The sequence below is a fragment of the Trachurus japonicus genome, chromosome 5 (genome assembly GCF_045865225.1).
Source record: "Trachurus japonicus isolate A0001 chromosome 5, Traja_1.0".
Lineage (NCBI taxonomy): Eukaryota > Metazoa > Chordata > Actinopteri > Carangiformes > Carangidae > Trachurus > Trachurus japonicus.
This window is the reverse complement of record NC_140911.1, coordinates 28,784,786-28,798,262: the sequence shown is the minus strand read 5'-3', so window position 1 is coordinate 28,798,262 and position 13,477 is coordinate 28,784,786. Positions and strand designations below refer to the sequence as shown.

The 13,477-nt window shown below is 39.7% G+C and overlaps 2 protein-coding genes across 2 annotated transcripts; both read left to right on the top strand.

Annotated features, from left to right (window-relative positions):
- Positions 1-1,396: 1,396 nt before the first annotated feature.
- LOC146987825 (protein FAM3C) lies at positions 1,397-4,020 on the top strand. The gene is made up of 8 exons (XM_085777942.1): positions 1,397-1,409; positions 1,485-1,583; positions 1,889-2,012; positions 2,096-2,154; positions 3,314-3,355; positions 3,469-3,553; positions 3,637-3,763; positions 3,910-4,020. The coding sequence occupies exons 1-8, from the start codon at positions 1,397-1,399 to the stop codon at positions 4,018-4,020; spliced, it is 660 nt and encodes a 219-aa protein (XP_085634068.1).
- A 4,828-nt stretch (positions 4,021-8,848) lies between these two features.
- LOC146987824 (actin-associated protein FAM107A) lies at positions 8,849-12,795 on the top strand. The gene is made up of 4 exons (XM_085778087.1): positions 8,849-8,922; positions 11,596-11,782; positions 11,860-12,016; positions 12,614-12,795. The coding sequence occupies exons 2-4, from the start codon at positions 11,604-11,606 to the stop codon at positions 12,719-12,721; spliced, it is 444 nt and encodes a 147-aa protein (XP_085634213.1). The 5' UTR covers positions 8,849-8,922; positions 11,596-11,603; the 3' UTR covers positions 12,722-12,795.
- The last annotated feature ends 682 nt before the right edge of the window (positions 12,796-13,477 follow it).

The following is a 13,477-nucleotide window of genomic DNA, read 5'->3' as shown; positions in this document are numbered from 1 at the left end:
ATGGTGTCTCCACATTCCAGCCTCGGTGGTGTTGAGGACTTTAATTGACAGGGGACAAGAGAGCGTTTGAACCAGTTGTGCTTGTTTAGGGGGAGGAGCTGACGTTCAGAGTTGGCTCTGAGATGATTTGCTATGCTTGGTTTGGTTTGTTTGAAAAATATCTTGCAGACTGGGATGTCGGTGGACTTCCATATGGATCTGGGCTTTGACCTGCACTCTCAAATTTCCAAACTATGCTGAAATCCATTTCCTGGGTCACACCAGCCTCTGCTGTAGGCTCCTTTGGTACAGATGACCTCCACCTGGGTCCTCCACACCGGCATCCAATCAAATCTCACTTACCACCATGCATTGTGAAAACTATTCCCCATAGCCATTAGATCTAAATGCTTTATGTGTTGACCATTTTAGTCTTTTTCTGTCATTATCTTTCATGTTAATGTTTATTTCATTTCATTTCATTTTGATTTATTCCATTCATGGTACATTCTTCACATGGTTGCCCATATTTACATAATGTACACATAGTCACCATGAATGAAAAGGGGCAGGATGAAGAAAACTTATAGTACCTGCCCCTCTCTGTATAATTACATTGGCTTACTTCAACACCAATATTATACTCTATTTCAAAAATATTAAAGATGATGAAACATAGTAGTGACATGAAAACAAACAAAATAGCAGCGGACACCACTTATCTATCTATCTTTTCTTTTTTTCCCCCTTCTTTTTCTCTTTCTCCTTCTTCTTTTTTGTAGACGCTCATCTTTTCTTTTTCAAACATTTTCTTAAACTGAGACATACTTGTACAACTTTTCAATTCCTTGCTTTGTGAATGCCATAATTTTACACCTGCAACAGAAATACGCATTTCTTTATTAATGCAGCTTTTCAGCAAAATCCTGATTTCCATTAACAGAAAGTGAAAAATAGATACAAAAAGTCTAAAACATGACAAGGCTTTTATCTTCTCATCTCTACAACTGGAAGTAAGACCCCCCCCCCACACCACCACCACCACACACATACAGTAAGCTATACACACTACACTCCAGCTGTGTGTTTACACACTCGTCAAACAGGCTGTGCAGTTTGTGACCTTCTTTTGTTCCCTACCTAGTATCTGTTTTATACCAGCCCGTCTGGATTCACAGACCAGAGCAGCAGGATCTGTCAATCCACAGTGGGCGTGTTCATCCACATGCCACGTCCTCTTTTTTTTTTCACATAGCCACATATTTAACATAACCAGGCCTCACCCACAAGTTTTAAAGCTAGGTAATAATTAGGCACATGTCCACGGATGTGTGATATGTGTTTGCCGTTGACTTCAGGTGGATTTCAGAGCTCTTCCTTTTAGGATTTGACAGCAGGTCTCCTGGGTGTTGCAGATATGAAACAACAAGGTGAGATTTTACTATATAATTATATTGTGTAGGTTGCATGGATGTATTTGTCTCTAATCTCTTTGTGGTCCACAGCTGTTGTGTACGTTGCGGCTGTGTTTGCTGTGGTCTTTATAACCTGGATGATCTCCATGAATCTATTTGATGTTCAGAGGAGAACAACCAGTGTTCTTGGTGAGATCTTGTTTTCTCCCCTCTCAATAGATCTTACATCCTGAGTTATGTCTTCTTATTCATATTCTGGTCAATATGATATTCTACTGTCCCCTCTCTTTCCTTTCAGCATACTATGGTCTAGATCCAAAGAAACTACCGTTTATAAGAGGTGAGTCACACATGTTCAGTATTCAGCCTACATATAGTCATTTTCTCCCAGAACTAACATTTCACATAACAGTGTGCATATGTGATCACTCTCCTGCAATATGGGCTTATTTCTTGAGCCTGTCTCTTATCTGCACTTTCAGACTCGAAGGCAGATACACATATACCCAAGCCGAAGTGCGGCGTGTCCTCAGCGTGCTCATATGATGACTTTACAATACACATCAGGAGTGGAACAGCTAATATTGTCGGACCGAAGATCTGTTTCGATGACAAAATGTATGTGTCACTGTCCCGGTACCAACATTAAGGAGGATGAAGACTGCGAAGGGAAACTAAAGCTCTCTGTTCTGTCTCCTTAGCATCATGAGCCACACGCTGAATAACATTGCACAAGGACTGAACATTGTGGCAATTAATGGTGAGTAAAATACTCTAGTACTCTTCCCAGCAGTAGATCTGATAAAACACTAGTGTGTGGTAAAAAAAACAAAAAAACAAAACTTGCTCCAAGGGGGCGTGGTTCGGTGCACTGTCGGTGCGTCCTGGCAACTCCCCATCAAAAAAATCTGACTCCTGTAACTCTGAGTACGTACGGAAGATAATTAGTGCCACTGTAAAAAAAAAATAATAATAATAATAATTGAGAGAGAGAGGTTTCTGACTTTTTTCTCAGAATTCTGACAGTTTAAAGTCAGAATTCTGAGAAAAGGTCAGAATTCTGACCTTCTTCTCAAAATTCTGAGATTAAACCACACTAAAATCAGAATTCTCACTTTAATTTCAAAATTCTGACAATTTAAAGTGTGAATTCTGACTCAGACTTTTGACAGTGGCCGTAATCCTCTTCCTCTGTAGCATAGTGGAATCAGATTCTGGCCGATGTTGCAGGCCCATTGACAGCAGGCTACACACCCACTAAGAAAGCTGTGTGACTACTTTAAAATCTCCTGGATTTATATTCACATAGTTCTGTGACAGAACCTGCACTTCAACAATTTGTCTTTGAAAACAAAAAAAGAAGCTCACAAGAGTATGGAGGACAAATGATGTCACGGGAAGAAGAATTAAGCATCCATGGTTTTACAATTTAATAAGCTTTATTTGGATTTCTTTTAAATTCATGACATATGAATCTGTTATTAATCCATGATTAAATAGCCTACTGAATATTTAAAATTGATTTACAAAAGCATTGTAAATGCATGAATTTATTCATGAATAAATAATTTGAAAAATAGACGTTTTTTTTTTTTTTTTTTTTTTAAAGGGAATACATGTGTGGATTTCCTCTTCAATTTAGATTTTTTTTCTAGTTGCTCATTAGCTTTTTGATTAACTGAGCCATTCAGCCTCTCTGTGTACACAGAGACATCAGTGCTGGTCAAACCAGGTAAACAATCCCAACTGGCTGAGGGATGTAACAAGTTGTCTGATTGGTTGGAGAAATAACCAGTAGGTTTTTTTTTCTTTTTTTTTTTTCTTTTTTACCAGCGATTGATGGATTAATCGTTACTTCATCTAATGATCAAAGCTCCCAAACAGCTATAACCTTAAGATATTTTTCTTTTCATTCTCAGGTAAAACTGGAGCTGTGGAAAAATTTGGGTTTCTTGAAGGAAGTAAGTCTTCTTTGTTGTTGTTAGTTGGTTTTTATATTTCAATCTTTTTAATTGAAGTATATTGAAATTATTTCATTTCATTATAATTCTTATTCTTAATCACTCTACAAAAGGTCCAGAGGACACACTGAAATACCTGAAAGAGCTCAAACCTGACACCATTGTTTTGGTTGCATCATATAATGATGTGGCACCAAAGTAAGTCCAGCCCTCAGTGATTCAACTGCTTAGAATGATTTCATATCACACAATTGTGACCCTCACCGTTCCTTTTGTGGCAGACTGTCAGACGAAGTAAAGGAGATGTTTGTGAAAATGGGGAGCACGTTGGTCAGCTCTGTGAAAACCAGAGACAGCTGGGTATTCACAGGGAGAGTTGGATCAAACACTAAAAGCCGCTTTGAGAAGGTTAGTGATCCTGTTTGCAGCTGTTTTTTGTTCTTTTTTTTCTCTATTTGCATCAGTAGAGACCATCTATTTTAAAAAATACCAGAAGTGAAAACGCATGACAACTGATGGGAAATGAAATGCCTTCTCCCCTTTTCACCTGACAGCATCTAGCTAATGATGTAAACAGCAACGTTTACGAAGGATGGCCGGATATGGTGGAGGTGAACGGCTGCCTCCCAAGAAACGGCGGCGAAGAACCTCTAGATTCAAACTGATGCAATGGATTGCAGGAAATCACTTGGACTAAATGTCTGTTCTAATGACCTGTGAGCTTTCTTAAAGACCTTCAACTGAAAACTGTGTTGTATGGTCTTCCTCTGTATACCGGTATTATAAAAACTATGTGTGTGTGTGTGTGTGTGTGTGTGTGTGTGTGTGTGTGTGTGTGTGTGTGTGTGTGTGTGTGTGTGTGTGCGTGCGTGCGCGCGCGCGTGTGTGTGTGTGTGTGCTGTTGTTATTGTTAATGAAAAAAATGAGGTGTTCATTGTGGAGGTCGGCTGTACCTTTGATCACAGCCTTGAAGAGACCTTTCTAACCAAAGTGCTAAAATATCAGCAGCTGAAGCAGACCGTCTCTCAGCTAGGCTACAAATGTAAACTTTTAGTTTTTATATTTGGTAGTCTGAGGCATGTGCACAAGTTGGTTGTGAGGGGCCTTCAGATGGCCTATAGCTGAACAGTTAGCGAGGTACTGCTCAGTATCAGCTATTATTGGAAGCCGCTCAGTATGGAGGAGACGTTTTCTGTATCCTTGAATGATGTCTGCTTTCTATCTGACCTGTAGGTCATCATGTATGTAACTGTGTTCAGCCGCCCAGGCGCTGTGTGTCTGACCGACTCCTGTTGTCAACTTGTCAACTGCACTGGCAGTATTTATGTCCCTAGTGCAGGAACCCTTGTACTTTTCTTTATGTGGGCATAAATAAATATTTCAAATGTGTGCTAGTGTGATTTTGGTTACTTCATGATGTGACTTAACTAGGGCTGTCAAACGATTAATTTTTTTAATCGCGATTAATCGCATTTTTTCCATAGTTAACTCGCGATTAATCTCTATTAAAAATATTATATATGGCGCTTTGGACTTTCAACACTCCAAAGTGTTATAATCTCTAGACAAACAACTTTTAGACCAGACCTAGTAGGCCTACCTAATCATAACACATGATGCATGAAACTCACACAGAATTGAAACGAATTGCATCCAGTGGAAATTGCCCTTTACTTTGCTACGCCTCTGCCTGGCCATGTGCATTTGTTGACAACAAAGCCATCAAAAAATCAATGGATGGAGCTGTGGATATATGTTAGACTGTGTATATTTAACTTGAAGGTGCCTTACCGCCACCTACTGGACTGGAGGTCCCACACTCCAGTCCTCCAGTCCAGCAGACAGAGGACAAAATGGGCCGCGATTAAAAAATTTAATCGCGTTAATTTTTTTAATTAATCTCATCGCGATTAACGCGTTAACTCTGACAGCCCTAGACTTAACATGACACGCTGTTAAGTGAGGCACTACAGGCAAAACACAGTTTTTTCATGCACTGATCAATTTTGAGATTTTGGGCTATTTTTCTTCCTTAACATGTCTTCTTTCATAAAAGTCAAAAGAAATGGTAGAAAATCCACACTACGGTGGTTGTTTTCCTAATTTTGTCTTCTGTCGTCACTAGATTTCACCAAAAGTTAACATGCTACTGTGACATACTGTGCTGTGCCTGTTGTCTGACCCATGTCACGTCAGGTATCATTGTAAAGCCCTTTTTCTCCTGAACAATGATGTGGTTCCAAAAATTGTTGTTTCCCCCATACCTGCAAGTAACCAATTGTAAAAGTATGATTTACATTAACAATCTATGGAATTTTACAGTACCGTTTTTGAGTTTTTCCTCAGACTCTGAGCTAGAAATCTCCACTTCAGCAGCACTTACAGACACCAAACCTTCCAGTTTTATTCCTGTCTATATTCTGAAGGTTTTTACACAGGGGATTGTTGATATATAATTTACAACCTGATTTATACAACATTTTATTCCTAAAAACAGGGTGAAACTAAAAGATTTTTAGGGCTGGTGACAGTATTTTCTCATTTACAAAGTAATAAAAAGAGATATCCAAAATCCCCTCTGTAAAAACTTCTGACTCTAATATGTCAACAAAATAAAACAACAATTTTGAAAGGGGCTTCATCCATAGTTCAGATTTCTGTTGGAAATGTATGCAAATTAGCACATATTTCATTAGATATTGCCTCATTTACATATTTAAACATAACATTTGACAAAACTTGTAATACAAAAAATATTTGTCTTAATGTAAGTGATAAACTTGGGAAGTTTCATGGTGATATCTGTTAGTTAAATTTTTTACCCTATTCACCTGTAGTGTCCCCCCATCTTCAAAAAAATAAAAAAAAGAGAAACATATGAAACAGTGGCAGGGGGTGATTTAATAAGTGTGATGCAGATGGACTAATGTACACGTAAAAAATAAAAAAATATTTATTGTGATCTGTCTGACTAAAATCTTATTCTTATAATTAATGTAACCTATGTTAATTAGAGCCCTCATATGATGAAAAGAGGTTCCATGCATTCAAGACCGGGGATGTTGTAACAAAGGGATGGTTAACAGCATCACTTTCTCGAACAAGGGATAACATTAGAGTTATGTGTTCAATATCATGTGTACCCACTTACTCCCTGACATTGCATGTGCATGCTGTATGAAGAAGTGTGTAGGTTTTACAGCCAAAAAACATTTTTTAGATCAGAAACGAATCTTTTGGACCAAGTCTAAATTTTTGACTAGCATCAATACCAGTGAGGTTTTAGTTAGGTAACTTGTATGATATGAAAGAGCAGGTTCCTAGGTGAAATGTGAGGCATTTCAACATTGTTAAGTATTTCCAACCACCATGCTGGTACAGCTGGTCAGACAATGGCTGACAGGGGTGGGGATGGTTAATGTTTGTTTGTTTCTTACGAGCCTGTCAAAGACACTGTCACTTGTGACAGACATAAATTTATCTGTCTATCTATCTTTGTTGTTTTATTATGTGTCATCATCTTTCCTGGAATTTTATACAGATTATGATCTGCTTCTGACTTCCTGCTGAAGGTTTCCATACATGTTCACCCTTCATTGGTATTATCACAATATGTTCTTTAAGACAGCTTTCTCACGTTAGGATCCACACGGTCACTGTTAACTGTCAGTGATGAGTTCTTTTTGTTCATACTGAACCATTAGGAAGATGCTTTAGTGTTGGAACATGCACAATAAACTTACATAGATGCATGTTTTGTGGTGTGTTTCAGTTAGTTTTCAATCTCACTGTTACAATTGACCCTAGGTTGTCTTACTTACCCTGGTAGTGGGGTAGGTTGTAACAGTGGCACTCCTTGCATTTGATATCAAATAGTGAATTCTTTTATATAGTTTAGGAAGCTCAAGGCACTGCTACAGTATTTGTAGTGGACAGTGAGGGGATTCTGTATCATAATTTGAGAGCCCTACCATGAACACTCCAAAAGTTATAGAAGCTGAGACAAAAAGTGTTACAACCATCCCTCGGTCTCCCCTACTTGAGTAAATGTACTTAGTTACTTTCCACCACTGCTGCTGACTGTGCACTGAATATTCTCCCAGCACTTTTAGCCTGTTCTCCATGGTTTGTCTTCCACTTGGTTGCCACTTCCCTGGGAGCATCATCATTGGTCCAAACACTGCACAGATTACTTCACTGCTGGAGCGCACGCACACACACACACACACACACACACACACACACACACACACACACACACACACACACACACACACAAACACACAAACACACACATACGCACACAGTAACCTCAAATGACTCTTTGAGTAATTGTCGAAACTCTGTTCACTCTGAGGCCGGGGGTGTCTGTGCAGAAATCTGACTCAGGACAGATTGAGGACATGGGAGTCACCTATGGAAAGAAGGTAAGAGATCAGACTTTCTTTTTTTAAATCTTAATTCTTATTATGTGTCTGTCTGTTTTTCATATTACAAGAGGGAACCAGCAGATGCATCTTATGAGGGAAACAGCTGACACGCCACTTTTCTTGATGCACCGTGTGCTTGGGAAAGCTAGGAGAAGAGTAACCATGAAAAAGCACAATATTAGTGAATCACCTGTCTTCATACAACAATACATTATTTGTATATAATTAATGTCACTGCTTTTTCTCTTAGTGTTGAGTTGAGTTAATTAATGATTCATGCTCACAGTTAAAAACAACTAATTTGTGCTTAGGCAACAAAATGTACCATGACACACAGTGTTATTTCTTCCTAAAGCTGGTGAATTCTTGAACCAAATGCAGCTCTCTATCCATCTCAAAAGAGAGAGAGAAAGAAAGAAAGGAAGAAAAGGCTTTGCCAACAGTGCAGAGTGGGCCTTGGAGACTGTTTATCCCGTCATGTCCTATTAATTCTTCTCTGCACAATATCCACAGTGCGAGATTTAGCCAAACAGCAGGACTCTCCCCTCATCAACCAAACAGCAGCTGGCAGCAGAGTTGTCATTTAAAATGCCACATGCAGTTCTTATTCCTTCAGCATAACCATTCACTGTTATCTTGTTTTTTTCTATTACGTGTTGTTTTTGTACATATTTTTGCCATGTTTTTAATGTATTCCATGTTGTTGTTGAAAAGATAGTGTGGATAACGCTGTGAGGAAACATTCTGTTGTACCCACGCTATTTTCCTGCATATTCATGAAGTATTTAATCAGTGGAAGAATTCTTGTGTTGACGACTATTCATTCTGCTCGAACTCCAACAAATGAGGAGCTCAGTGGGAATCAAAGTGCGTTTTGTTTGATCCTGTCATTAATGAGGTGGCAGCCCTCCATCTCTGCAGCGAGAGCCTCTGCTGCTTCACTGGACATGTGGAACAGGACATGACAGTTCATTTGTGCGTCAATGCTGTAATACAGCTTTGTGTATTTGACCTGACTGTCTCCATCTATCTGTCTGTGTATTTAATATTCATCAGAGCTACAATGATCTGCTTTGACTTGACAGAGAGATCTCCAACTTTGCCCAGACAGAAGGGAGACACACCTAAACGGGTCAGGTGAGAAATCTCGTCGTTGCCCTTTTGCAGGTCGACAGCATGAGCCATCATCACACTCGTGGAGTTTTGTAATGGGTCTAATATGACAACAGTCTTCTGCAGTTTTGATTTTTAGCCGTGAGGCAGCGCAGTTACTGAGCCATTCAGTCTATCATTATCATCATAAAGAGGCAGCTTGGCCTCTTTTGGTCCGTTTGTGTGACTCAGGGAACAAACTGAGAGGAGGCAGCAGAGATGCTGTCGAGTATTCGCTGCACCAACGTTTTCTATTTGCTCTGCTCTAATAAAAGAATAAATAAAGGCGAGCCAGGGTGTGGTAATGAAGTGAGAGGTGTTACGGTAATAAAACATCCTGAACGTGACATTTTAGCCTGCAAGTCTTGTGTGTTAAAATGCAGACTCAGACTTTGTGCCTCTAGTTCAAAGGCAGTGCAAGTTCATTTGTATAGCCCATTTTAAGTCTCAAAGGGCTTTACACAGCATCATAACAACATCCTCTGCCCTTAGACTCTCACATCCTCTGAGGAAAAACTCCATAGAAAAAACAGGAGAAAGCTCAGGGTGAGAGACAGAGGAGGGATCCCTCACCCAGGACGGGCAGACGGGACAGACAAGAAAACAGTTTACAACACAGAATATGGGAAAACATGGAAATGGAATCAGTCAGTTAACAAGAGCTGATGAATGCAGCTTCTGGTGGACAGGCTGGGCCATAGGAAGAGCAAACCAGCTTAATGGGAATATAGTTCTAGTGTTTCTACAAAGTTTGAATAGAAACACTTGAACGGGCCTCCACAGATGTGAAATGATGCATCCATGTTCAGTGGCATTAGGTAGCACTGTTTGTTGTGTTGTTTGTGGTTGTTGTTGTGTGGTATATTGATGTGTTGATGAAGAGGAGGAATCACCGCCGACACGTCTTTTCTTGCATTCAAAAAGAGTTTATTACAAGAAGAAGAACAGTGTACAAAAATGCCGAATCGTGGAGCATCTCTGGTGCCAAGAATTGAGATGACTCTCTCTTGGCCTGAAACCTCAAACCTTATATATGTTTTCTAAAACTCCACCTGTTTCCAATATAAGGATATGTTTGACCAGGATGATCAGACAAAGACAGGATCTAAAAACAGAATTTATCCTTAGCTTTCTGACATTTAACCTCTTGACCAAGCTAACTTAAGAATAGATAGTGTCCAGTATCCCCAGAAACTATGACCCACCAAAGAAGGGTAATAGACAAGAAACACATGTCTCTGAATACATGACAAGACAGATTCTTTCTGGGCTAAATATAGAACCTGTGAAGCAGGGCATTAGTCTACACATTTCTTTACTCTAGAAAATACACAAAGAAGAACATAAGATAATACAAAACAATAAAGAAAAGAGTTTAGGTGGATAATATACTACAGTTGCTTTAACGCATGACCCATTTGGCTTGCTTGGTTCAGGATAATTGTCTTTGTTAAATATTTGAACATGTATGCAAGCATCTGTGTATTCATTGTATGTGTATGTTTATTCAGATTGAGTTATGAACTTTAAAAGGGATAGTTCCACATTTGGAAAATTTGCCCATTGCCATAATCCCTATAGTTTTAGCAGTAAGTTCATTACCTGTAATTGTGGGTGCAAGCTACTTTTAGAACGGCAGAGCAGAGCCACGAGCTGGCTCAGAGCTACGCTACGGAGCTCATGGAATATCTTGGTTTCCCTCATCAAACTCATCAAATACACAATCCAACAACTCCAAAATGCTCTCATGTACAAGCTGTGACCTGCACATTCACCACGCTATGAGATAATAACGGAACGTTACGAGTTGTTTTCAAGGTAAATTCATGCAAAACCGCTGATGCACGTTCCCGTAGGAGCAGTTTTTCAGCAAGCAGTCTCTGTATTTGCCTCAAAAACAAATCTGTCTGGTAACGTTCCATTATTATCTCATAGCGTAGTGAATGTGCAGGTCACAACTTGTCCACCAGAGCGTTTTGGAGTTGTTGGATTGTGTTATTGTATGTGTTGTATGTGTGTGATTTGATGAGTTTGATGAGGGAAACCAAGAAATCCAATTAGCTCTGAGCAGCTTGCGTCTCTGCTTCGCCGTTCTAAAAACAGCTTGCACCAACAATTAAAGGTAACAAACCTACTCCTAAAACTACAGGGATTATGGCAATGGGTCAATTTGTCAAAATGTTGAACTATCCCTTTAATATTGTAACTGTGGACCCTGTGGAAAGTCGCTGCTAAGGCAGTGACAAATGGGGATCTATAATAAACTAATAAAGTTTTACTGTAGGCAGCTGGTCTGAAACCAGTATCCTGTGTGACTCCATGCACAAATATTCTCACACAATAAAACCAAACACACCCTGGCTATCGGAGTGTGACACCATGAAATGCAGCTACAAAAAAAGAGAATTTAATTGAATCTCTTCTGCTCTGAACTGGATTTAGTCTTTTATTGATTATTTTTGACCTTGATGCATTTTTGTCACGTTTGTTTTTGAAAAGCCCTTGGAGTTAAGTCTATAAATGCAACTGTCTGAAAACTCTATTGTTCTATCTGTTTGCAGGTAGTATAGATCTGTGAGACCAACTGTCCAGAGACAAACATCACATCAGCTCAGTAGATGTATATCTGTTGCATGTTGGTGTGTTTTTCCCCTTCAGCCTCAGTGATGCAGGCACACCAGACTGAACAGGAAGACCAGCGCCCAAAGCTTCAGGTCTCTCCATGTCAACTACAGCGTGAGGAGGAGACTGTTAACCTCATCAGACCCAGAAAACCTCTGAGTCCTCTAACCACCTCAAAGAGCCACCAGGAGCTCCACAAAGAGCTGCGGCTGAGCCACAACAGGTTGGACGGACGCCGCCTGTCATTCAGCTGTATTGTTGGTATATAGATCATAATATAAGTCTTTGTGTTTCTGTCAGGAGAGTGGGTCAGGAGGGGAAAAGTGAACTCCAGCAAGTTCTGGAAAAGAGGAAATGGGAGCAAAAGAAGAGAGTGAGCAGAGAGCAGGAGGAGGCCAAGAGGAACAGATCACCTCTGCAACAGGAGCTGCTGAGACGACATCATAGGCTGGAGACGGTACGGACACATGTTGCACCAAATAACCATCTGTGTAGGAAGACATTGTGAATTAAATGTCTATTTAGAGAGCGTATGTCATTTCTTCTTGTGAAAATATGTGGAATTTACACAGTTTGAAATGAGTCTTGTACATTATGATTAGTACAATGTTCCATGGTTGGCCAGCAGAGGGCAGTGCAGCTATAGTTTCTGACCAGTTCATCCATTCATCTGCAGGAGACATACTTTATGTATCAATGCCTTCTCTGATCAGATACACTTCAATATGAGCTTAAAGATAGATGATATTTCTGCTCTTTATCAGAGCATTTATATCTTTTTAAGAACCATGGATTGTGTAGATGTTATAGGTATTAATGACAGTGGGGGTATACTCATATTTTTGTGACAGGAATATGATAAATTATATTCCATATACTGTAGGTTTAGCATTTTGCAATCTAAGCAGATGTTTTGGGTATAAAGAATAAAACCCTGCAATAGTAATACTAAAGTACCTCAAATTATATACATTCAAATTACACCACTGGTTGTAATGACTACAGATCTCCTTATTCCTTATATTCTTTCTCTTTTTTTCCTATTTCTCCACAGCTGGAGAGAGAGGACAAAGAGCAGGAGGGAGAAGAGCCAGAGTTCCTGCGAGTGAAGGAGAGGCTGAGGAGGACAGCGGTGCTGGACGCAGGAGAAAAGCAAATGTGAGACGTCACGTCTTCTGTTGTATCAGCACAACGGACCAGTGGGAGTAAGTGACAGTGTGGAGAGAAGCATCAATGTTGGAGCTCGAGTGTTCATTGTTAAAAACCTGTAGAGGGCGTTCAGTTTCCCCTTACACACTCACTGTCACTGCTGAGGTAGATCCATCAGTACGCTTAGATTTGTCATATACTACTGTCATATGATTTCTCTTACAGTATTGTATCACAACATGATATAGGGGAGACCAGGGATTGTTTTTGACACTTTTGTCTGTATCTTGCGTTCAAAATGTGATACAAACTAGTTACATGTGTCTGCTATTAAATGGCCTAGCTGTTATCTCTGCAACACAAACAGATGCATCTCAAACACAAGGAGGGAGATGTTACAATTCACCCCATAGTCTAGTTGTAACACACTCTGGGGTGAGATGTAACATTAATAAGTAATAACTAGAAAATTTCCTCTCGGGAAATTTTGAATGGGCCACGGGGCTACTGCCGGTTGTGCCATCTCTGTCAACATGGGAATCAAACCCACGATCTTAAGGTCAAGAAGACAGAGCTGATCAGACAGACACATGATCATCTTTCTATAAGCACTGATATGGAGGAGCTGTAACCACATTAGGTTAACTGTGTGTGTGTGTGTGTGTGTGTGTGTGTGTGTGTGTGTGTGTGTGTGTGTGTGTGTGTGTGTGTCTCTTGTGTAATAGGGCCAGGACTCAATTAAAACAATTAATCTAATTAATTAGAGGCT

What these genes read in the sequence shown, in the direction of transcription:
- LOC146987824 (XM_085778087.1), top strand. Translation starts at nt 11,604, where the DNA reads ATGCAGGCACACCAGACTGAACAGGAAGACCAGCGCCCAAAGCTTCAG. An exon ending in CTGCGGCTGAGCCACAACAG is followed by an intron (nt 11,783 to 11,859) that starts GTTGGACGGACG and finishes TGTTTCTGTCAG; the next exon opens with GAGAGTGGGTCAGGAGGGGA. An exon ending in GACATCATAGGCTGGAGACG is followed by an intron (nt 12,017 to 12,613) that starts GTACGGACACAT and finishes ATTTCTCCACAG; the next exon opens with CTGGAGAGAGAGGACAAAGA.
- LOC146987825 (XM_085777942.1), top strand. An exon ending in ATCTGTTTCGATGACAAAAT is followed by an intron (nt 2,013 to 2,095) that starts GTATGTGTCACT and finishes CTGTCTCCTTAG; the next exon opens with CATCATGAGCCACACGCTGA. An exon ending in GAACATTGTGGCAATTAATG is followed by an intron (nt 2,155 to 3,313) that starts GTGAGTAAAATA and finishes TTTCATTCTCAG; the next exon opens with GTAAAACTGGAGCTGTGGAA.